General features: G+C 38.8%; 4 protein-coding genes across 4 annotated transcripts; 3 read left to right on the top strand and 1 right to left on the bottom strand.

Annotated features, from left to right (window-relative positions):
* Positions 1–8,363: 8,363 nt before the first annotated feature.
* LOC121747517 (zinc transporter 8-like) lies at positions 8,364–9,615 on the bottom strand. The gene is made up of 3 exons (XM_042141568.1): positions 9,046–9,615; positions 8,750–8,899; positions 8,364–8,669 (listed from the first exon to the last, which is right to left on the bottom strand). The coding sequence occupies exons 1-3, from the start codon at positions 9,613–9,615 to the stop codon at positions 8,364–8,366; spliced, it is 1,026 nt and encodes a 341-aa protein (XP_041997502.1).
* A 2,661-nt stretch (positions 9,616–12,276) lies between these two features.
* Positions 12,277–14,559, top strand: LOC121748384 (G2/mitotic-specific cyclin S13-7-like). Its single transcript, XM_042142701.1, has 8 exons — positions 12,277–12,440; positions 12,648–12,786; positions 12,896–12,956; positions 13,043–13,231; positions 13,309–13,434; positions 13,509–13,919; positions 13,995–14,176; positions 14,281–14,559. Exons 1-8 carry the CDS (start codon positions 12,404–12,406, stop codon positions 14,399–14,401), a joined length of 1,266 nt encoding a protein of 421 aa, XP_041998635.1. The 5' UTR covers positions 12,277–12,403; the 3' UTR covers positions 14,402–14,559.
* Positions 14,560–14,924: 365 nt separating this feature from the next.
* LOC121748385 (BTB/POZ and MATH domain-containing protein 4-like) lies at positions 14,925–18,575 on the top strand. The gene is made up of 4 exons (XM_042142702.1): positions 14,925–15,450; positions 16,746–17,088; positions 17,276–17,549; positions 18,204–18,575. Exons 1-4 carry the CDS (start codon positions 15,056–15,058, stop codon positions 18,389–18,391), a joined length of 1,200 nt encoding a protein of 399 aa, XP_041998636.1. The 5' UTR covers positions 14,925–15,055; the 3' UTR covers positions 18,392–18,575.
* A 1,614-nt stretch (positions 18,576–20,189) lies between these two features.
* LOC121749314 (protein FAR1-RELATED SEQUENCE 5-like) lies at positions 20,190–22,579 on the top strand. The gene is made up of 4 exons (XM_042143894.1): positions 20,190–20,225; positions 20,511–20,706; positions 21,087–21,490; positions 21,581–22,579. The coding sequence occupies exons 1-4, from the start codon at positions 20,190–20,192 to the stop codon at positions 22,577–22,579; spliced, it is 1,635 nt and encodes a 544-aa protein (XP_041999828.1).
* The last annotated feature ends 348 nt before the right edge of the window (positions 22,580–22,927 follow it).

Below are 22,927 nucleotides of genomic sequence, written 5' to 3'. Positions count from 1 at the left end.
TATATTTTCGTTTCAAGTTTCATTATATTTACTATAATCGATCGATAAAATACTAGGAAGAAAGAAAGTGATTCGAGCAATAAGATGATAATCAATTATGTTATTCTCTTTTGAAAACAACACATAATTAGTTGTAACACGGAGCAAGTGGCGCTCCACACAAACCAGGATTCCCAGCAAAATCTGAAGCCGGAAAATCGAATTTATGCGGCCGAATCTTCCCACTCAACCGATTCCACGAAACATTAAACTCCACGAGACTTTCATGATTCAAGATTCCCTCCGGAATCTTCCATGTGAGGGAGTTTCCAGAGAGGTATAGAAATGAGAGGTCGCTCAAGTTGGCGAGTTGGGGTGGGATCGGGTCGGAGCCTGTTATTAGATAGGAATATATTTCCGAGCCCGTTTATGTTGGCGAGTTCGGGTGGGATTGGGCCGGAAAGCCAGTTTCCATATAGTATTAGATTTCCGAGGCCGCTCAGGTTGGCGAATTGGGGTGGGATCGGGCCGGAAAGCCTGTTTCTAGATAGCTCTAGGTATAATAGATTCTCGAGTTTTGATAGGGCTGGTGGGATTTTGCCTGTTAAGTTGTTGTTTGAGAGGTATATGTAGACGAGTCTGATCATGTTGCCAATGGTTGTGGGGATGTTGCCGCAAAGATTGTTGTTTTCGAGATTCAGGAAATCAACTCGTCGTAGGTTGCCAATAGAGTTCGGGATTGGTCCGGAGAGTTCGTTGTCGGATAGCTCGATGTAAGTGAGGGATTCCATGTTTCCGATGGACGGTGGGATGCTTCTGTCAAACTATAAAAGGAAAAGATCAATTAGAGAAGAAGATTTGTGATTGATTTGTAATTGATTTGTAATTGATTACCTTGTAATAAGGGTCCTAGAATAGATTGATCCTCTTCCTTAGATAACTATGTTCCTCTCCTATAAAAGAAGGAGAATTGTACACATATCAAATACACAAAAAATAAAGAGAACCCGTATATATTCTTCTCTTCAATACAATGTCTATTCCATTAACCCTAGCAACCGTTGCCTCTCTCGATTACCATCTTCAAGATGGTATCAGAGCAGGTTGTTAGAGAGGGGGACTCAGAGAGAGTTCATCACTGTCCCTTACCTTTCCCGACCCATCGACCTTGAACCTGCGAGCACACAAACATGTCAGAATCCAATAGCTCAAACACAACCGATACAGCCTCAAATACCATAAGTATTCCCACTGATCTTGCGGCGATTCGCCGAATTTCTCAAAACCAGCAACAGATCGTATACAATGCCATCCCAGATTGAATCTCTCGGCGATGTCACCGTCAAGACCAAACTAAACGGGGACAATTACCCCTTGTGGTCGAACCTGATGGAACGCGCGATTGGTGGTAAAGGGTTGACATCTCACATTCTCGGAGTTTCAAACCCTCCACCACGGACCGATCCGAACTACCCGAAGTGGCAACAAAGGGACCATTGCACCTTCAATTGGATCATCAACAATATCGAAGCAGATCTCGTGACAGAGGTCTCCCAATATGCGACCACCAAGGACCTCTGGGAAGGCCTGGCAATCACTTACGGAAGCGGCAGAGATCCGTTCCAAGTGTATGACCTACACAGACAATGTATGACGATGAAACATGGAGGAATGACCCTAGAATCCTTGTGGGTCAAATTCCAAGATTTATGGATATCTATTGATGCCCGAGACTCGAGCACAATCGACCACCCACCGTCGATCGAGAAGAATAACCAGACAACACAGAGGATGCGAGTGTACCAATTCCTCACTGCATTGGATGAAGGATATGAGGGGATTAAAAGGGAGATCATCAACAAGGATCCACTACCGAATCCACGACAGGCATACGCAATGGTGAGGCGTGAAGCTGTCAACGCAGGCCTAATTAAGCCAAAAGAACCAAACTCCGGAGTCGGAGCCGGTCTGATTACCCTAGACCGAAACAGAGTCGTCAACAACCCCCCTCCACCGTCGAGATTCCTGACCAATCGGAGAGGAGAAGAAGATAAAAGCCGGCTAACTTGCCATCACTGTGGAGGGAAGAAACATACAAAGGAAACCTGTTTTCTCCTTCACGGATATCCCGATTGGTGGGAGGAAATGAAGCAGAAACGGCAGGCGAGAGCGAATCGCGGCAGAAGAGGGAGAGCGGCGGCATCAGTGGCGACGGCGACCGAGGAACGAGTTACCTACGCCGAGTATCCGACGGGCAACAACGGTCCCTCAACCACCGGGAGTCATGGAACCGGAGAACATGCCGCCGTTGCCACGGTTGCGGCGGCTAATGCGTGGAGCACAGGGAAGGAGGGAGAGCAATCCGTCGCGGCGGCTAAGTTATGGGCAGATGGTAAAGAGGGAGTTCATTCACAAATGAATCCCTCAATCTTGCCTTATTCTCGAATTTTACCCCGTTCCGACTTTATTCCCGTTTGCACCCCCAGAAATCCTAAAACCTTGCTTTTCGACCCTGGAACTTATAATAGCTTATGTTTTAGACCCTCCGAGTTTACTAATTCTCGAAAACTACCCCAAAAATCCGAAAATTATATTTCTTGTGGTTCAGAATATAAATTTTTGAAAATTCACCCTAGTGTTAAATGTCATAATCCTTTTGAGGCACTAGCAAACTCGTCAACCTCAACAACGGGGGGGGGGGGAATAGCCATTGGATTTTCGATTATGGGGCCACCGATACCATGTCATATGATGCAAATGATTTTTTAGACATCTCAAAATCCCGAAAAACCTATGTCCAAACAGCGAGTGGGGATTTAGCACCAGTTAAGGGGGCGGGCACTATCCATATTTCACCAACCTTACGCCTCTCGAATTGTTCATATGTTCCATCCCTATCTCATAAACTTCTGTCTGTGAGTCACGCGACCAAGGAACTTAATTGCAAGTTACTAATGCAACCTCATTTCTGCTTATTACAGGATACCCAGACGGGGGAGATAGTTGTGCGTGGCACTGAACAATACGGACTGTACTACGTGGATAAGGCAGCCCAACAGAGTACTGCGTTGCTGTCTTACGGACTGACTGACAAACATACATGACTTTGGCATCGCCGATTTGGGCACCCTTCTATAGGATATCTTCGTTTACTTTTTCCGAAACTAATTGATTCTTCTTTTACCTTGAATTGTGAAACTTGTTTTTTGGCCAAAAGCCATAGACATTCGTATCATCAAAATAATACTCGTGAAAAGACTCCTTTTGCCTTAATTCATTATGATGTTTGGGGTCCTGCACCCGTTATCACTATTTTTTACTGTTTGTAGATGATTTTACACGCATGACTTGGGTTTATTTTTTAAAAACAAAATCTGAAGTCTTTGAAAAATTTACTCAATTCTATACTCTCGTGCAAACTCAGTATAAACAGTCTATCCAAATCCTTAGATCCGATAATGGGGGAGAGTTTGTTAATTCTAAAATGCGACATTTTTTTGACGAAAAGGGGTTAGTACATCAAACCACTTGCCCACATACTCCGGAACAAAATGGGGTAGCAGAGAGGAAAAATAGATATATCCTAGAGATGACCCGAGCCTTTCTCATCGACTCAAACATACCCAAATCCTTCTGGCCAGAAGCTGTCGCGACCTCCGTTTACCTTATTAATCGTCTCCCAACATATATCCTCAACTTCAAAACACCCCTTGATACCTTCTCCCAGAACCACTCTATTCCGTCCTCCCTTAGCCTTGACCCAAAAGTTTTTGGGTGCACCATCTTTGTCCATATCCCGAAGCCAGACAGATCTAAATTTGCCCCGAGAGCAATCAAGTGCGTCTTCCTAGGATACGGTAAATCCCAAAAAGGGTATCGATGTTATGACCCAACCTCTCGGACCTTGCACACCACCATGAATTGTGACTTTGTGGAAGACGAATACTTCTACTGCCAACCTAGGAGTCAGGGGGAGAATCAGGGCAACGACTCTCTAGATTGGCAGCCTTCTTCGGCACCAACTCCCACTATACCTATACCCATGACCGAACCCCAGAGGGAGAGTAACCAGCATCCACAGTCATCTCCTGTTACAGATGTCGGTCCACCCGAGACGGTTAGTAGTACCACCGGGCAGCCAAACTCCGACATACAGAACGTAGAATTGAGTGAGGCTATTTCACGGTTCCGGTTCCGGTTCCAGTTCGAAAACCGGCGGTTCCAGTCCCGTTTCGGAACCGCCGGTTTTTCCGGCAGTTTAGGCGGTTCCGGTTCGGAACCGGCGGTTTCGCGGTTTGATTATTATTTTTTTTTAAAATTGAAATTTGGATTTATACAACAAATTGGAACAAAACAATGTATAATTCAAATAGAAATACGATGAATAAGGAGAAAATGATATCAATTTTATTGAGTTTGAGTTGTAAGTTGTAAGTTGTAAGTTGTAACGGACAACGATACATTACAATTTACAATACATATACATCTACAACTACAAGTATACAACATACAACAATGTAATATAATTTACAAGTGTCGTCGGACTCGGAACTTAAATAAAAAAAACATGAAATGGGGGGGAAAAAAATTGAAAAGGGCTTGAGCTCAACTTAAACTTTCAAAGTTAAACTTTTCAAATTTAATTTGAGTTGCCTACGTATCCACAATTTTATTGAGGAATCAAAGCCCACGTAGTTCTCTTACCTTGCTTACCTATTTGGTCGGCCGTGCTCGTCGTTCACCGCCCCCCCGTCATTGCTATTGTTGAGTGCTCTCGCTTCTGACCTCGTCATCGCCATCGGAGGAAAATTCTTCACCATCACTCTCTACACGGAAGTCGAAATCCGGCTCTTGTGCTATCATGTCCGCCTTTGCCCAATCATCAAGTAGCATAGTGGCTTCCATGTTCTTGGCGGAGAGATTGCTCCTTTTGTCGTCTAGGACACAACCGCCGACACTAAAAGCTTGCTCAACGGCGACGGTGGAAGCGGGAACGGTGAAAATCTCCTTAGCCATGATGGATAGTATCGGAAACTCTTTGTCATGTGTTCCCCACCAATTAAGGACGTCAATTTGTTGAGTAAGAGAACCTGCATCTTGAAAAATAGAGCGCGATTCCAAATATATATCTAACTCACTAGTCGCTCTAGTCCTATTGGTTGTAGTACCGTATAGATCTTGCAATTGTGATACTACATCAGGATCAATCATGACATTGCTAAACTCCCCGCCACCAAAATCAAATGTGGAAGGACTAGGAGGAGCACGTACCTAGTGAGCGGTGTTATAGCGCATTTCATATTCCGCATAGAGAGCACGAAGTGCACTATCTAACCTTTGTTTGATTTCATCAACATCCGGAATACTTAGTTCGAAGCATTCTCCTCTTGTCAAGCCCATTTCGCGGAGTTGAGAAAAATCCAAATCGTGCAAACAACCATAGTACATGTCTAAAATTTTATAAACACCATGCAACTTCCACTTTGGATCCAAGCATTTTGCAATCAAAAACACATTTGGAATACGGGCAAAATATTTTAACCACTTTTCAACCATATAAAACAAAATTGCCCGCAACTTAATGAATTGAGTATTTTCACATATGTTTTAAAACCAATTGCCACATACATGCAATGCTACAAAACGAGCACAGAAGTAGGATAATAAACACCGGATAACTCAACAGTGGCATTTTTAAAAGCGCGGAATAATCGAAACAAATCCATGCTGTGGTCCCAATAAGCGGGTATCAAAATCAAATCAGAAGGAACATGAGGACAACTTCTAAAAAAATCACATAAATACTCAATGTGGTTCAAAGTCGACTCCAACATATCATACGTTGAGTTCCAACGAGTTGAAACATCCAAACGAAAGTTGGTGTACCTGCATTGCTTACTATGACAATATCTCTTCCAAGCTCTACCAATAGGAGCTTTGTTATGAATCAACTTCACAGCAGTTCTAATAGGATCAACATACTTTTGCCACAAATCGATTGCATCTTGAACACACAAATTCAAAATATGGGCAATACATCGCACATAAAAATATTTGCCATCAATAACAGGAGAACATGCACTGATTAGTTCATCTATGCTAGCAGTGTTAGCGCTAGCATTGTCAAAACAATGGAAAAAATTTTATTGATCAATTGAAATTCATTCAAAACTTGAATGATCAATTGAGCAATTGCTTGTGCAGTGTATGGTGCAGGAAATTCCCGAAATGCAATTAAACGTTTGTTTAAAGTCCAACTGTGATCAACGAAATGCACAGTGATGCCCATATACGAATTTTTGCAAAAACAATCAGTCCACACATCAGAGCAAATAGAAACTTTATGCCATAAGTTAATAATAAACGTACCTAATTGCACATTCTTTTCCATGCATTGTCGAACAACGGCTCGAGTCATTGAAGTTCGACTCAATTTTCTTGCAGCGACATTATAAACTTGCCGCATACTCGACTCAAAAGCATCGTTATCAAAAGCATTGAATGGAAAATGTTTCATAACGACAAATCTAGACATCACATTAAGAGCATTTTTGTGATCATATTTCAAAAGAGTATTGCTACACATACCTGATGTTTGGGATGAACCCGTCCCACTCCCGACTCCATGTTGAAATTTGAGTTGAGTTTGGGTTGGAGCGATACCAAACTCGACCGGATGCGCTTTCTCCATGTGACGGGTAAATGTACCTTATCCTTCACCCCTTCGGAATGTGTATACGTTTTCGCAATAGTTGCAATACACATTATAAGTGTCAGGATCGTTACCATCTTGTACCTTCTTGAAATGTTTCACCATGATGTTTGAGGTTAAAGCCCTTTCAGCTGGTCTAGGAGGTTGAGGAGGGTGTCCACGACCACGACTACGGCCACGACGACTCCTTGGTGGTGGTGGGGGTGGCATTTCTTGAACCTCTTCTACCTCCTCCCCCTCCTCCTCGTCGTCATCATCATCATCGTCGTCTTCATCAACATTCACAAGGGTTGGAATTTGATGAGAATAGGCACCGCGACCGGGAGCACCACTACCGGTACCAACATAAGCATCGCCTTGGGATTGAGAGCGAGAGAGCAATAGCATGTGCCACATCTTGCTCTTCTCGAGTCTACAAAATAATATTTGTATTGTAAATTTAAAATAAAATTATGAACAATAATGTAATGTAATTCAAAATTAATTAAATTAGTAGATAATAAATATTAACCTGCCACGCATCCATGTTCATTTGAGAAATTTCATCAATAACGGATCGCCGAGATGGCCTCTTGGACATTCCCTTTCCCTTATCAACACGACCTTCTCGGGATGAAGACATATTGCTATGTAGAAATGTAGAAATATGGAATAATATATATATTTTTTTGTTTTAGCAATTGAGAAAGAAAGACAACTTATAGAATTACTGGAACAAGTATAAGTGTATAACAATGCGTAATAATAAGAGTAGCACTTGAGTAATTAAATGGAAGCACAATAGCACAAATGAGAAATTGGAGACAAAGAGAGAGAATTGAGAGATTGAAGAGAGAAACTTTTATTAACACAAGAGTGGGGTGAATGTAACTGAGGATAGATGGGGGTATTTATAGATAAAAAGGGGGGGGGGGGGAATGGAAGAATTCGAATTTGAAATCTGAAATTTAAAAAAAAAAAAAAATTTGAATTTTCAGAAAACCGGCGGTTTTGGCGGAAAACCGCCGGAACCGCCGGTTTTCGGGACAAAACCGCCGGTTCGGTCGACAAACCGTCTGCAAAAGCTACGCCATGTCTCCTCGTTTCTCGCGCCGCCACCGGAAGCCACTGAACCGGCGGTTAACCACCGGTTTTCCAGGTTAACCACCCAAAAACCGCCGGAACCGGCCGGTTTTGCAGCTGAAAAGCTGCCGCCGTCGGCCCCATCCCTAATGCCTTGATAAACGCGCCCGAACCGGCGGTTCCGCCGGTTAACCGGCGGTTCCGGTTCGAAATATCTTGAACATGAACCGGACCGCGACCAGAATTGCGACGGTTCCGGTTCGGGAAAATTGCCACGGTTCCGGTTCGGAACCGGAACCGGTGGGCATCTCTAAGTATGAGTGGTGGGAAATTGCGAGAGATGGAGATGAATAATATAATAATGGACAAATAATAATTTAAGCTACGTATTGGTTATAATAGTATTAGTTAAACAACAATAGCTAGTTATAATAATTTAAATTATTCATCATAATAATAAATTTAATAATATATTAAGAAAATAATTACATTAATATCAAAATTGTTGTTATTGTATACTTAATGAACAATTAAATTTGAATCAAATATAAAAGTGAAATTCCGAAATTGCTACTCCAATAAACTAACTCACTGTGCACAAACTCATGATTTAAGCCCATTTAGCCAAAAGGGACATGCACCCTGCCCCAATAAGAAGTGCTAAATTTGCCCCTAGTTGAAGCTTTCCATTGTTTTGGAGCCTAGGGCTCATGAAATTGGCGGAGAGAAGATCGACCAATGCCATATATATTAGTATGCCAGCCGATGCCGAATTGAAGACACCTTCAACGATGAGGGCCGTCGAGCTCGTCTCACTATAAATGTTGGCTATTCCGATACCTATGGCAATGCCTACCGGCGTTGTGAGGGAGAAGAAACCCGCCATTGTTACTATGGCACCTACATTGAACATTGCCTACAAATAACAACAAAAGGTTGGATAAATATGTGTTTAATTTCTTGATTATACATGTTTGGGAAATATTAATTTTGTACCTGACTTATGCATCCTCCAAGACCAATGCCTTCGAAAAATTGATGAAAAGTCAGTGCAGCAATCAAGGGCTTTATTGTCGATGGACTTTGGGAAGCACCTAGTGCAATTCCAATAATTACAGAATGTACTACAATTCCCAATTCCAACACCTAAATGAATAACAAAATAGTAGTACCTAAGTAGCAATGAATAATCAACTCTAACAATCATCAATTAATTAAAATAATGCAAATTAAATAGAAATTCACTATGTTTAATCATGGTAAAATTTAACTAAATAGAAGAAAAAAAAGACCTGAGATATGACACGGTGGCGAAGAAGCTCGGAGTCGTCAGAATCAGAATCCGAGTTTGACGACACCAGTCCGCCGCGTTGTGCATGACCATGGTCATGCACTGCATCCAACATTCCGCCTCCGTCGGCGGCCTTGGCATTAGCCCGCCGCCTATAATACGACGTCGCGTAAGTATCCACCATGAGCGTCCCGATCGACGCCACCATAGCAATAAAGCCACTAAAAGGAAAATCCCCCCACGGGTGCTCGGGGATGCACGGGGACGTCAGGCTCTCGAAGGCATCGGGCAGCACGTGGATGAAGCCAGTCGAGAGGATCACGCCGGCCGCGAACGCCTTCACCACGAAGAAAAGGTTGCTCTTAGGGCTCAGCGCTGGAAACCGCTTCGCCACCACGGGGAGGCACACTCCGGCGGCGCTCGCCACCAGAATCGACGCGAGAGCCGCCAACTTGTAGCGGAGAGCTAGGGCTTTGTCGCGGTATTCGTCCTCCGCCTCGCACGTGCAGTCGGCGAGGACTGCCGCCGGCTGCAATGCTATGATGATGGCGGCGAGGAGATGAGTCTTCATTGGGGAAAAAAATAGAACTGTTTGAGTCTTTGAGATTAATTATATTTATTGAGGTTATTATAGATTGAATCTGTTGAGATATATAAGATTGAGTCTAATCTGTTGAGAAATACATGAGAATTATGTTTACAAAGAATTGAAATTTCGAATATTATGGAGCTAAAAAAAGATGGACATGAAGTTGATATTATAGTTTGTTCCTATAGAACTAAAATTTAATGTGATAGTGGAGTGGGGAGGTTGAGATTGCAATAGTGGGCACAAATATTGGTACGAGAAAAAGAGACCGCTATGTACTAAATTAACAAACTAGAGTGAGAGAGGTCAAGACTGCAGTAAATTAAGGCTTAAAACACGAGAATTTCGTTAAATTACGCAAATGCAACTAAGTACATATATAACTACGAGTAAATTGATCAATTTTAAAGAACAAACAAAATCACAAATTCAAAAGAATTTGTATTTGATCTTTCCGATATAGAAAAGGTAAATCATTTGAAAAATACTAGGAGTAGTAATACTGTACGAAATTGTATCTATATACTTGTAGTAGTACGTTATTTTGTGAATCTAAGAGCTCTCCCGATGGAATTTCAACGGGGAGTATTAATTTAGCTCTTATCGAAAGGTTAAACATAAAGTATTTTGTGTTAATGTCGATTATATATCATGTGACTTGCAATGATTTTGCCCAATGAAATATACTTATATCATATAATCCGTATATTATGGATTCATTCACATTGGACCTCTTTTTCTGTAGGGTACAAATGGTGAAACAAAAAAGACTATATTCAAGTAGTGGATTTCAAGATTTACATAGCAAAATTTTAATGAGAAAAGGTAAGACTTTGAAATTATGAAAAAGTAGTGGATCCATCCCAAAGCGCCTCTATAATTAAGAAGTTTTTGTACAACGAATGATTTATGGGAGCGCAAACTTCTAGGATGAGGAAGATGAAGGTTGCTGTAGCTATGTTAAATGGCTAAAAGTTTTGGGCTTATTTTATCAGAGCATCTCCAACGGGAAAGGTAAATGGAGATGTAAACTAATATAACTACCATATTTACCTGAAAAATCATTCTCCAAAGGGAGGGGTATTTGAGAAGGTAGTATAACTTTTTCTATTTTGAAGAGGTATCTTTACCTCCCCATCAATAGAGAGGTAACATCTTATAACTACCATATTTGTCTTCTTTTCATAAAAAACCCTTCTCCAAGGGGAAATGTATTTGAGAAGATATTACACTTTATGTTTTTTAATGCATTTTGTACTACTATTTTATTTTTAAAAAATAATTTATCTTTCTATAGACCTTTTCCCTTTGGAAAGTGTTCTTATAAGGCTTTAGTTAGTTTTGGTACTGGATTGTTAAACATAGTAATTTTAAAAAAATTATTAGTTTAATTAGTATTTCTATTTCATTTACTGATTTTTTTCAAATTAATGAAAAAATGTTGGTACTAGTAAAAAATTAGTCATTTTTTATATACAAATCAATCAACTATCCCATATAGAAAATCTCGGACAAAAATTGTGGATATAGTAATGTTTTTTAAATAATTATTTAAATATTATTATCTATTAAATTTTCATTCAATTCGATCCCATGAGTATTATTTTCTGGGTTCGTCATTGGCTCACGAGGAGGGAAAAAAACACACCATAAAATTAACAACAATTGGAATCTCATGTCCAAAGAGCTAACGTCTACTAAAACAAAAAATAGAAGCTAAAACACAGTACTCCTACAACAAAGCTAATAAAAGTAAACTCTAATGAGCAAGCAAGCATGTATTTGAGAAGTTTAGATATGATAAACACAGTACGACATAAAAAATTTCTGGGTTTCATCCTAAAACAAATTGATAATATGAGTAGTAACCCTTGAGCCATTTATAATTTTATATAAAATTTCAATTACATCTTTATATTGATATGAGATATGTTATATTTTATCTTTGTTAACACTAAAGATACATCGCACAAATTTGAGAAAGGAAGAAGAATTTAGTTGTATTGTATGAATGAGGAAGAATGAAAGAGAAGTAAATGATGTACTCCCTTTGTCTCACTCAAGATGTCCACCTTTATCTTTTAGTTTTTCATACTCAAAATGTCTACTTTTTATATTTGGAAATAAATCTCTCTCTCGTGTCTCCTCGTTAAAATATCCAACTACTTTTTTTCTCTTTACTTACTTCACCTAATAACTCTTTCTAAAATCTTTTGTCATTCAAGAATGTAGACATTTGAGTGAAACGAAGGGAGTAGTATTTATTCTTGTTTAACACAAATAGTTTTTATTTGTCAGGTCACTTTCGATTTTTCCTCCAATATTTATAGGGTCTGTATTTATAAATTAATAACTCGTTATTATATATTTTATCAATCTATGCATTAGAATTTTTGAAATTGGAAAAGGTAATTTTATAACTTATCATTACTTAGGCACTAAAATGCGAAGTATTAATGCAATTAAGGCTCCCTGTGCCCAGCCAACGGCTAGTCAATATTCTCCCAATACACCGATAAACCAAATCTCAACCGTCCGCTGCTCACAATCCAACGGCTCCTATTCAAGCTGGATAATATGACCGTTATTAGGCAATACGCTGCTCTCCACTTGTATATAACAAACACTCTGTCCGCGCTCAAGTCTCTCTTTCTTCACCATCATTGTCACCGAAAGTAGATAAAGAAAGAAAAAATCTTGAGCGAGAAACTGTGAATCGAAGTAATCCCAAGTTTGAGGGTGAATTTTGTCGTCGTTTTGTGTAGCAGATATGGCTTCTAGGGTTGTTATTCCGGAGCAACCGAGGGGTAAATTAACTAACACAGACTATATTTTATCTTATTATTTGTTGATATTTGACTGAATATGGAAATTCCCGTGAGTTCTTGACATGGTGCGCTTCAGCTATATCATGATAAGCCCTTTCTTGATTATTATCATAAGCTTAAAGATTCTGTTTTTATTTGGAGATGGCTCTCTTTGAATTTCTTGAGTATTGGGGTTTGTTAAATCAGTAGGTGGTGGAAAGCAGAAGATTGTGCAGGCTGAGGGCAGAAATAGGCGTGTTTTAAGAGATATTGGAAATTTGGCAACTAAACAAGCTGCTGTTGTTGAGCGCAAGCCCCAAAATCAAATCACTCGCCCTGTAACCAGGTTCCTCCTCCTCCTCTCTCTCTCTCTCTCTCTCACACACACACACACACACAAAAAATAATGTAGGGTGTTCTTGCCTTCTTGGCATTGACTGTTGTGTGATTTTCAGGAGTTTTGGGGCTCAGTTGCTGGCAAATGCACAAGCAGAAGCAGAGAAAAACATCTGCAAGGTGGAAAATTTGAGGGCATATAACCAATTATTCAATGATTTATCCATTTAAATAGTTTAGGGCATTAACATGGAATTTGATTGCAGAAGACACTGGTGGAAAGTGGAAAAGATTTGGTGGGGAAAGATGTTGTTGCTGCCAAGAAGGAAGCTCTGAAGCCCAAGGAGGAGGCTGTGGTTGTAATCAGTTCGGATAAAGGAGAGAGTTGCAAAAGTGGAAGAAAAGAGAAGAAGGCTGCTAAAGCTTTCACTTCCATCCTATCTGCTAGGAGCAAGGTGTAACACACATACATTCCTGAATTCAACTTAATTCAAGAATTATAGTAGTTTGATGGATTAATGGATTGTTGCAGGCTGCCTGTGGGGTTACAAAGAAGCCTAAGGATAAGGTCGTGGACATCGATGCAGGGGACTCGGAGAATGAATTGACAGCTGCTGAGTATGTTGAGGACATGTACAATTACTACAAGCTCACTGAAGTATGTATATATGCAAGAAACTATTGTGTGTTTCTAAGAATCATATCAAATTTACTTATACGGTTGGTTGTTAGGGCGATGGTCGAGTTCATGACTACATGGAATCGCAACGAGAAATCAACTCGAAAATGAGAGGCATTCTGGTGGACTGGCTGATTGAAGTGCACAGGAAGTTTGAACTGACCCCTGAGAGCCTATACCTCACAGTGAACGTGATGGATCGGTTCCTCTCCCTCAAGGCGGTTCAGAGGAGGGAGCTGCAGCTCGTTGGGATAAGCTCGATGTTGATTGCGTGCAAATATGAGGAGATATGGGCACCAGAGGTGAGTGACCTGATGGCTATATCGGACAATGCTTATGCAAGGGAGCAAGTGCTGGTGATGGAGAAGGCGATTCTCGGGCAGCTGGAGTGGTACCTTACTGTACCGACTCCTTATGTGTTTCTGATTCGATACATCAAGGCCTCTATTCCATCTGATAAGGAGGTGAGTATTGATTTGAATGATCATTTTGGTGGTTCTAGTGTTGTTAATGATGATGATTTTGTTTGATGAGTGCAGATGGAAAACATGAGCTTTTTCTTTGGTGAGCTTGGTTTGACAAGCTACTTGGTCATGACACGGTATAGCCCCTCGGTGCTTGCAGCTTCTGCCGTGTACGTTGCTCGTTGCACTCTCGGGAGGAGTCCGGTGTGGAGTGAGACGCTTAGGCACCACACGGGATACTGTCAAGATCAGCTCATGTATGTTTGTTTGTGTGTTTTTGTGATTATCAAGAATTGAATAACTTAATAGTTATTGGTGTGTTGTGTGATTGATGTTTGTGTGTTGCGTGATTGTGTAATAGGGAGTGTGGGAAGGTGTTGGTAGGATTGCAGAGTGGTATGGCGGAGAGCAAGCTGAAAGCGGTGTGGAGAAAGTACTCTAATCCGGAGAGGGCGGCCATGTTTCCTCCGCCCACAATTTGATTCTTCAGCATAAGTTGTTTGGTTTTGAGTTGTGTTAACCAATTTATTCTCACAAAATTAATGATTTGAGATCATTTATGCGTTATGATCTCCTAGCTAGGTATGTATGGTATGTACACTCATTAGTTTGATTCATTCTTCTCTTCTGCTGTGATTTACTTTGTTGTAAAAAGCACTATTGAATTAGATTTACTTTGAACCAAACTAAACCAAACAATTAGTATATTGGATTTATTGTGCCTTGTTGTGTGATGCTAATTGTGCTTTTGAAAAGCACAATTAATTTTGAAAAATATGGAGACAAGCAATACATCATTAAACTTTTGAAAAAAATAATTTAGATAAAAATAAACATTAATTTTAGTTAAAAATACATATGGAAACCTAATGAACTCTTTCTTAGATGAAGTAAAACTGATTCGCCAAAAAAATCAAATTTCAAAGAGTGAAATAAGTAGGGGTAGAATCGTAATTTCGAATAAAAATTCCAGAAGAAAAATCCATATTATCGTCTCTCTCCAGCCGAAGCAAATTCCCCCAAAACTCAATTCCAAAAAACCCTAATCACCCAACTCTCTCTCTCTCACTCACTCACAAGCTTCATCCTTTCACCTCAATCGCCAAAGCAAACGCAATCACTCCGCGGAGCCTACAATGTCGGAATCGCCGGACCCAGCGCAGAACCTCCTCATTTCGCCGACCAGCTCACGCTCCGTCACCGAGACGATAAACGGGTCGCACCGCTTTCTGATCCAGGGCTACTCCATGGCCAAAGGAATGGGCGTCGGGAAGCATATCGCCAGCCATGATTTCACCGTCGCAGGCTATAAATGGGCGATTTACTTTTACCCCGACGGTAAAAATCCCGAGGACAATTCCACTTACGTCTCGGTTTTCATCGCGCTGGCGAGCGAGGGCACGGATGTGCGGGCGCTGTTCGAGCTTACTCTTGTTGATCAGAGCGGGAAAGGGAAGCATAAAGTGCATAGCCATTTCGATAGGTCGCTTGAGAGTGGGCCTTACACACTTAAATACCGCGGCAGTATGTGGTAAATTCCTCTTCATTTCGCTACGACCGTGTTTTCTGATTTTTTACATTTGCTGCTACTGAGTATTGCTGTTGTTGACTGTTGATCACTTTGATTGGACCTAATCCGAGACGCTGCTAGTGAGTGATTGTCTTATGTTGACTAACAATTTCTAGATAATTTTGAATCGCGTCCGCCTTATAAAATTTTGAGTGTTTCTGAACCTCAAGCTGTCACTGTTTTTCTGTGTTGTGATTTACTTAAAGTTGAATTGGACTGAATTGTTTATGATTTAGGATTAGTAGTGCCTGGTTAAAATATCAAAATACTTACATTCTTTAGCTTTCTATTCATGATCAAACAATACGAATTCTTATATCATGGGTTTAATAATCTTAATGTGTAGTGTATATGATTAATCGCATCACTAGTTAGATATTCTATCAAATGTTCATTTGAGCAATTTATTTGAAATATTTTTTATCTCTTCAATTATGCTATGGTTTCAGAACTGCTACATATGGATACATTATATGCTTTCAATGAATAGCTGCTGATCGTTTGTGATCCTTCTCGTATTATAATTTTGCTTTCCGTGCTTCTTGCCTCATTATACTTGATACTACTATTTTCTTTTGGCTATTTTATAATTGACACTTAATTTCCTTGTGTTTTGGATTGGATGTATGTTCATGTTATCATTAGGTGATTCTATCTTGTACGTAGAATACCTCCGTACCTTGGTTTTGAAGGTTACATAGAATGACTTAGCATTTCCTAATGAATTGTGATATACATATTTTTGCACTTGGCTTTATATTGGGGATGTAATTACGTTTCTTAGTTTAGGTGTTTAATGAGTTGAAAATAAGTGTGCTATGAATCTCACATGATATTTGCATGTGGTATCACTCTGCAATAGCCATCCCAATGCAAATAACCTATTGGCTAGTTATGGGCATTTGAACATTGAGAGGAAGGGACAGAGGTGCTGGGAGATGCAAAGCCTAACAATGAAAATATAAAAGATAAAACTCAAGTAATTGATAAGAAAAGAATTAACATACATTTTTGTTGAACCATCTGGTTTCATGGCTTCTGCTTCGTGTATTCAAATATGTTCAGGCCACTGACTTCTAATGATGAGTGAGGTAAATTGAGTAAATTTGTCATCAAATCTTCACCGGAGACAATTATAGAATCACTGCTGGTTGTATCAGAAAACAAGTCTTTTTTGTACATTTTTTAAGAAGTGAGCTGTACAAACATTGTTTTCAACATATTTCATCAGTAAAAAATAAATAAATTAAATACAGGGGTTACAAGCGCTTTTTTAGGAGAGCCATGCTCGAATCTTCAGATTATCTCAAAGATGACTGCCTGAAGATTAACTGTACTGTTGGGGTTGTGGTTTCTGCCATCGACTGTTCAAGTTTACATCATATTCATGTTCCAGATTCTGACATTGGATCAGATTTTGGTACGCTTCTGGAAAATATGGAAGGTTCTGATGTAACTTTTAATGTGTCTGGGGAACAATTCCATGCCCACAAATTGGTATTGGCGGCCCGTTCTCCAGTTTTTTGTTCTGAATTTTTTGAACTGGATAGCGATGGGAAAGATATTACAGTGTCAGACATGGAACCTAAAGTTTTTAAGGTTAGTATGTTCATGCTTTCCAGTTGCTTTTAGCGCATGGATCATTAATCTATTTGCCGAAAAGAATTTCACTGTTTCTATCCTTATATCTCTATTTACTCAACAGTATTTTTTTAGGCTGATGAGATAATTGTTTCAATGTTTCAAATAGCATGCTGACGTTCCTTTTGCCCTTTTTGTCTGACAGGCAATGCTGCACTTTGTATATAGAGATGCCTTGGATGAAGATGAGATGATAGCATCTAGTTCTTCTTCTCCTTTGATAACTGATACTTTAATTGCGAAGTTGTTAGCTGCTGCTGATCGTTATGATTTAGGAAGACTAAAGCGGATGTGTGAATCTCATCTTTGCAAGGACATATCTGTAAATTCTGTTGCACATATACTGTCTTTGGCAGACCGTTATCATGCTGCAGAACTGAAACCAATTTGCCTTAAATTTGCGGCTGAGAACCTAGCAGGTAGACAACATTATTCCTTTTGTGCCATTTACTTCTGCATCAATTAAATATGATGTGTGCTTCTGTGACATTGTTATGCAGGCACTATTAGTACTTGCCTTGCTTTCTGCTGTATAGACATTTATGCATTACTATTATATTCCTTTACACTGTTTTAAAAAAAATCAGGTTGAGATGGCAGGGAAACTTCTTTCAACAATGCAGCCTCTATTCCTTCTTGCTGTTCTGAATATTTATGAGATTAAAAAGAATGGAAATTTACTTTAGTAAATGCCTGGGGCGATTCCCTTTTTTGCCCACTCCTCCCAATTTTACCCTTTTAGAGCATGCCAATATGGTTTCGAATAATTGTTTGATAATCAGTATATCTTAAAAATGATAATGAAGCTAACTCTAGTACTCACTGTTAAAAACAAAGATGGATTGTTTCTATGCACATAGAGATGTAATAGAGTTGCAATAGTTCACGTTCTGGATCACTAGGTATCGAGCACAGGTCATTTGGAAACCTATATTTTAATCGTATACATTTTAGAAAGGAGCTGAACACAATGTGTGAAACCCTGTACCATAAAAAGGAGGATAAAACAATTTAAAACACCTAGTTTGCTTTCTTTTGAACTGAGACATGACTCTCTCATGATTGTGCTGCAGCTGTTATGCGCTCTGATGGTTTTGAGTATCTTAAGGAGAACTGCGCGGCTCTGCAGTCTGAACTCTTGAAAACGGTGGCTGGCTGTGATGAAGAATGCAGCAGCGGTGGTGGCAAGTCGAGAAGTGTATGGGGCCAGCTCTCGGATGGTGGTGATACCAGCGGCAGGAGAGTAAGGCAAAGGACTTGATTACGAAATGCTTGTTGTTGTGTGTAACGGAATACCATGTACTATATGCATATATAGTTATATACCCCTCCCTATTCGCTAAATTTTGAAATTTCAATGGATTTTAGTTTGTTCGTTATGTTGTCTGTAATCTGTTGTATTACAATTACACCTCCATCCAGACATGGGGTTTGTTTTGACAGCATATTTCGATGCGCTGATTCTAATCCCATCAATACTTTCAGAACTTGAATTATTTTAGCTTTATAAGTATTGTATACTTCGTCTGTTGCAACTAAGTTGAGTCAAAACTTTTGAGAGAGATTAAGAAATTGTGTCTAAAAGTACGAGAGAAGAAAAAGTAGGAAAAATAAAAAGAGAGTAAGGTTGGTGGTGATGAAATGAAATAAAGTAAGTATGAATATTTTGTTTTTTGTTTAAAAAAAATAAAATGACTCAATTTAATTAGGACATTTCAAGAGGAATACGACTTAACTTGGTTGGAACGGAGGAAGTATAATTTTTGGTTATAGTTTTTAGAAAATATTTTAGTTTAGGTTTGGTTATCTATTTTAATATAAATAAAATAGTACTGTAATTGTAATTGTGAGTATATTTTTTCTTTATATTTTGGTGGTAAGGGAAGTGATCAATGTCGAACCAATTTTAAAGACCGAAGTAGAGACCAAATTAGGGCCCTTCATTTTTTGATCTTGTGGTTATGATTAAATTGCAATTAACTTAATATTTTATTCAATAAACACTTGCTGAGGGGTATTTTAGGAAATCAATTCTTAACCTACATAACGTGATTCTCTTTATCTTAATCTCTTTGAATTTTCACGCAATTTTCTTCAATTCTCTCGCAATTCACGATCTGCTCTGCGTCGATCTTCTTCAATCTGCCATCCACGATCTGCGTGGATCTTCTTCATTCCACGTTCAATTCAATTTCGCAATATTCACGTTCAATTCACGCTGCAGTGTTTCATTCGTTTCGGGCTCATCAAAAGCTGCTGGACCTTAATTCACAAATTCTGCTTCAATTTCTCAATATTCCGACTCTCATGGAGAATATCGATAGATTGGGATCTACTTTAACAAATTCTGCGGTTGAAGACGGATTAGGATCTACATCAACAGGATCTACATCGATCAATGATGGATCAATTATGAATGATCTTAGAAATCCAGGAGGCTCTCTTTTTGATACGGATTCAGAGCCATAATTAAATAATACCGCAGTTGAAGGTTGATGACTTTTTCTAATTGAGCAATGTGTTATCTTCGATTTTTTTCGTGTTTGTAGTGTAAAAAGATCAATAATGAATTAAATGTCGAAAAAATGAGCTTAAAACTACGTTGGAACGTTGGAAAGTTGATCCATGTGCTTAAAAATAATGAAGTAAAACAGATTTTTTTTCATGTTTGTAGTGTATTTGCGATCTGTACTCATAGTGAACTAAATTTTATTTATCTTGAAGTAATAACAAGTTAAAATGAACTTCTGTTCTTGGTGAATCTTAAATGCTGATATTATTGTAGTGTATATGCGATATGTACTCATAATGAACTAAATTGTTGTTACTATGAAGTAATAAATAGTAAAACTGAACTTCTGTTCTTGTTTGAATGAATATGTTTTGTTTTGTTTAAATTTTCCACTAACAGTAGTTTGTATGTTTTATAACAGTGTCATACTTACCTGATTGTCCATCCCAGCTAAAGCCTTACATTGGACAGATTTTTCTTAGACTTGATGATGCTACTGAGTTCTATAATAAGTATGCACGACATGTTGGGTTTGACACTCGTAAACATGGATCAAAAAGAAGGGGGATCATGTCACATGGTTGTATGTTGTGTGCAGTAGAGAAGGTCAGAGGAAAATGAAAATGCAAGGGCATGAGTCAAAACGTAGACGTTCTTCTAGGAAGTGTTTTTGCAAGGCTAAAATTGCTTTTAAGTTTTGTAAAGGAATTGGTTATGTTGTCAATCAATTTGATGAAATACATAATCATGATATGGTGGAGTTACGCCATAAGCGATTCATGAGGCTGAATCGCAACATTGACCTATTGCATCATAAATTTATACTAATTGTGCAAGTGCAAACATATGCCCTACACTGACTTTTCAGTTACTGAATGAGGTTCTTGGTGGGCTGGATTATGTTGGTTGCACGGTTGTAGAAGTTAGAAACTATAGGCGCGACTTGAGAGCATATACTAGTGGGGCAGATGCACAAATGGTACTTAATGAGATGAGCCGGAAGAAAGAGAATTGTCCAGCATTCACCTATGATTTTGAGGCGAACTCTAAGGATATGCTCACTCGTCTTTTCTAGTGTGACCCCATTACTAAGAAGAATTTCCATCTCTACGGTGATATAGTATCGTTTGACACAACCTATTCAACTAATAGGTACGAATAATATGTTGTTTATAATGATATGATTATTGATGTGATCAACTTGCATATGCATGAAACATTTACTGAATTAATGCAATAACTCAACAGAATGTACTAGTAATAGTCAATAATGAATTAATAGTCCCCTGGAATGATGTGAGTGCAGAAGTATTTAGAAGTCTTACTAGGAGAGTAAAACTCTTAATGTCTGAAGTATTATACCTTACAAAATGAACTATTTATAACATCCTTTTTGATGAATTGATGTAATACATGTACTGCATGATATTTGCACCGTTCACAGGAAAAGATAACCATGGGAGACCTGTAGCATTTGGTGCATGCTTATTATTTAAAGAAAATGCTGATTCCTTCACATGGTTGTTTGAACGTTTTGTCAAATGTATGGGTTCTGCACCAAAATTGATCATTACTGATCAGAATTTGGGAATGGAGGTTGCTGTGGAAAGAGTCCTTGTTGATACAAGACATCGATGGCGCATGTGGCACATCATATTCAAGGTTGTGGAAAAGTTACCAAAGAATTTACTTGGCAATGAAGACTTGAAAAAGAAGTTAAACAATTGTGTGTGGTCTGAGTTGGTAGAGCCTGAAGAATTTGATGAAGAATGGAATAAAGTAATGGAAAAATATGGGCTTAAGGACAATGAGTGGTTTTCCTCGATGTTTGCCTCACGAAAATTTTGGGTATGTATCCTTCTTTGGAAACATATTTTCTATACGCTGAAGTATTTATGTCATTATTCTGAAGTATATTTCTTAACTAATGAACTGCAGGTGCCTGCATTCTTTAGGGATTTTCGAATGAGTTCACTAATAAAGACCACATCAATATCTGAATCTCAGAACATATTCTTCAAGAGGTACTCCAAGTCTCGTTCTAATCTTGTTGAATTTCTTATGAATTACAACAATGCATTGGATGGCCAAAGGAGCAACAACAATAGGCTAGAATACTTGGATTTTAACACAATTCCAACTCTGAAAACAAATTCAGCCCTCGAGAAGCATGCTTCGACAATATATAGTGATAGTGGTTTCAAACTAATTCAAAGTGAGATTGAGGAAGCAGTTGACAATGTCACTATGGTGACAATGTCAAACATTGGTGAGAATGAGATTTTTGTAGTCAACGACAAGTTCTCGAAGAACTTGACTGTGTCATACTCCACATCTTTTGATTCATATGCATGTAGTTGTAAGATGTTTGGGAGGATTGGGCTTGTATGCAGTCACATTTTTTGGGTCTTGAGAAACAAAAAAATGAAATTAATCCCTAATGAGTTACATGGAGGACGCTGGTTGAAGTCTAAATTTGCCAAGGCTGTGCATTGTGGGTTTGATGATGATATTGAAACATTTATTGTTGTGGATGAGATGAAGCAGGAGTATAAGGATATGCATGGAGATTTTTATGATATTGCACGACTTATTGAAGGAGATGGTGATAAAATTCGAGCATTTAGACAAATTATGGCTGAAGGGAGAAAAGAAGTACTTGGTGAGGGAAATGTGTTGTCAATTAGTGAAAAGAGATTAATGATTGAGAATTTTTATGGATCACATGTCCCTAGTCAAATAGATGTCCATCCGCCAAATGTCGTCAAAACCAAAGGTTGTGGTCGACGTCTTTCTCGGCTTGAGAAGGAAATGAGAGAGATGTCCAAGCCTGGTCGGAAATGTGGAAAATGCGGCGAGGTTGGTCGGCATGATTCAAGAAACTGTGATAAGATACAGGAGGAGAATAACAAGAAAAATAGGAGAAACCAATGTTGAAGCTGGTTGTTTTATTACTTCATTCGGATATTTCTGTCCTTCATTTTATTACTTCTGTACTTCAGTCTTGTAGTTTCTTACTTCATTTACATTTTGAATTTGAATTTGTTAAAACTTTTTGTGAGCATAAAGAGAATAGACTGAAGTGTTGTTATAATGGCTTATTTTTTCTTTATTATAATGTTTTTCTCAGTCTTACTTTGATATATTTTCCATTTGTCATTCACTTATCAATAATCAATAGATCTCAAAAATGAACTAAGATCTCTGAAATGAACTAAATATGGTACCCAATGCAGCATTACAGGCTAATATTGAACAACATATAAAGAGGAAAATCCGATGTTG

This window comes from Salvia splendens, chromosome 9 (assembly GCF_004379255.2).
Source record: "Salvia splendens isolate huo1 chromosome 9, SspV2, whole genome shotgun sequence".
NCBI classification, from domain to species: Eukaryota; Viridiplantae; Streptophyta; class Magnoliopsida; order Lamiales; family Lamiaceae; genus Salvia; species Salvia splendens.
Note: the sequence above shows the minus strand (reverse complement) of the source record. Positions and strands in the feature narration are given on the sequence as shown.

What these genes read in the sequence shown, in the direction of transcription:
- LOC121747517 (XM_042141568.1), bottom strand. Translation starts at nt 9,615, where the DNA reads ATGAAGACTCATCTCCTCGCCGCCATCATCATAGCATTGCAGCCGGCG. An exon ending in GCCACCGTGTCATATCTCAG is followed by an intron (nt 8,900 to 9,045) that starts GTCTTTTTTTTC and finishes TTATTCATTTAG; the next exon opens with GTGTTGGAATTGGGAATTGT. An exon ending in TTGGAGGATGCATAAGTCAG is followed by an intron (nt 8,670 to 8,749) that starts GTACAAAATTAA and finishes TGTTATTTGTAG; the next exon opens with GCAATGTTCAATGTAGGTGC.
- LOC121748384 (XM_042142701.1), top strand. Translation starts at nt 12,404, where the DNA reads ATGGCTTCTAGGGTTGTTATTCCGGAGCAACCGAGGG. An exon ending in ATCACTCGCCCTGTAACCAG is followed by an intron (nt 12,787 to 12,895) that starts GTTCCTCCTCCT and finishes TGTGATTTTCAG; the next exon opens with GAGTTTTGGGGCTCAGTTGC. An exon ending in CTATTCCATCTGATAAGGAG is followed by an intron (nt 13,920 to 13,994) that starts GTGAGTATTGAT and finishes TGATGAGTGCAG; the next exon opens with ATGGAAAACATGAGCTTTTT.
- LOC121748385 (XM_042142702.1), top strand. Translation starts at nt 15,056, where the DNA reads ATGTCGGAATCGCCGGACCCAGCGCAGAACCTCCTCATTTCGCCGACC. An exon ending in TGGAACCTAAAGTTTTTAAG is followed by an intron (nt 17,089 to 17,275) that starts GTTAGTATGTTC and finishes TTTGTCTGACAG; the next exon opens with GCAATGCTGCACTTTGTATA. An exon ending in TGCGGCTGAGAACCTAGCAG is followed by an intron (nt 17,550 to 18,203) that starts GTAGACAACATT and finishes ATTGTGCTGCAG; the next exon opens with CTGTTATGCGCTCTGATGGT.
- LOC121749314 (XM_042143894.1), top strand. Translation starts at nt 20,190, where the DNA reads ATGGATCAAAAAGAAGGGGGATCATGTCACATGGTT. An exon ending in GGGGATCATGTCACATGGTT is followed by an intron (nt 20,226 to 20,510) that starts GTATGTTGTGTG and finishes CTGACTTTTCAG; the next exon opens with TTACTGAATGAGGTTCTTGG. An exon ending in TTGCCTCACGAAAATTTTGG is followed by an intron (nt 21,491 to 21,580) that starts GTATGTATCCTT and finishes AATGAACTGCAG; the next exon opens with GTGCCTGCATTCTTTAGGGA.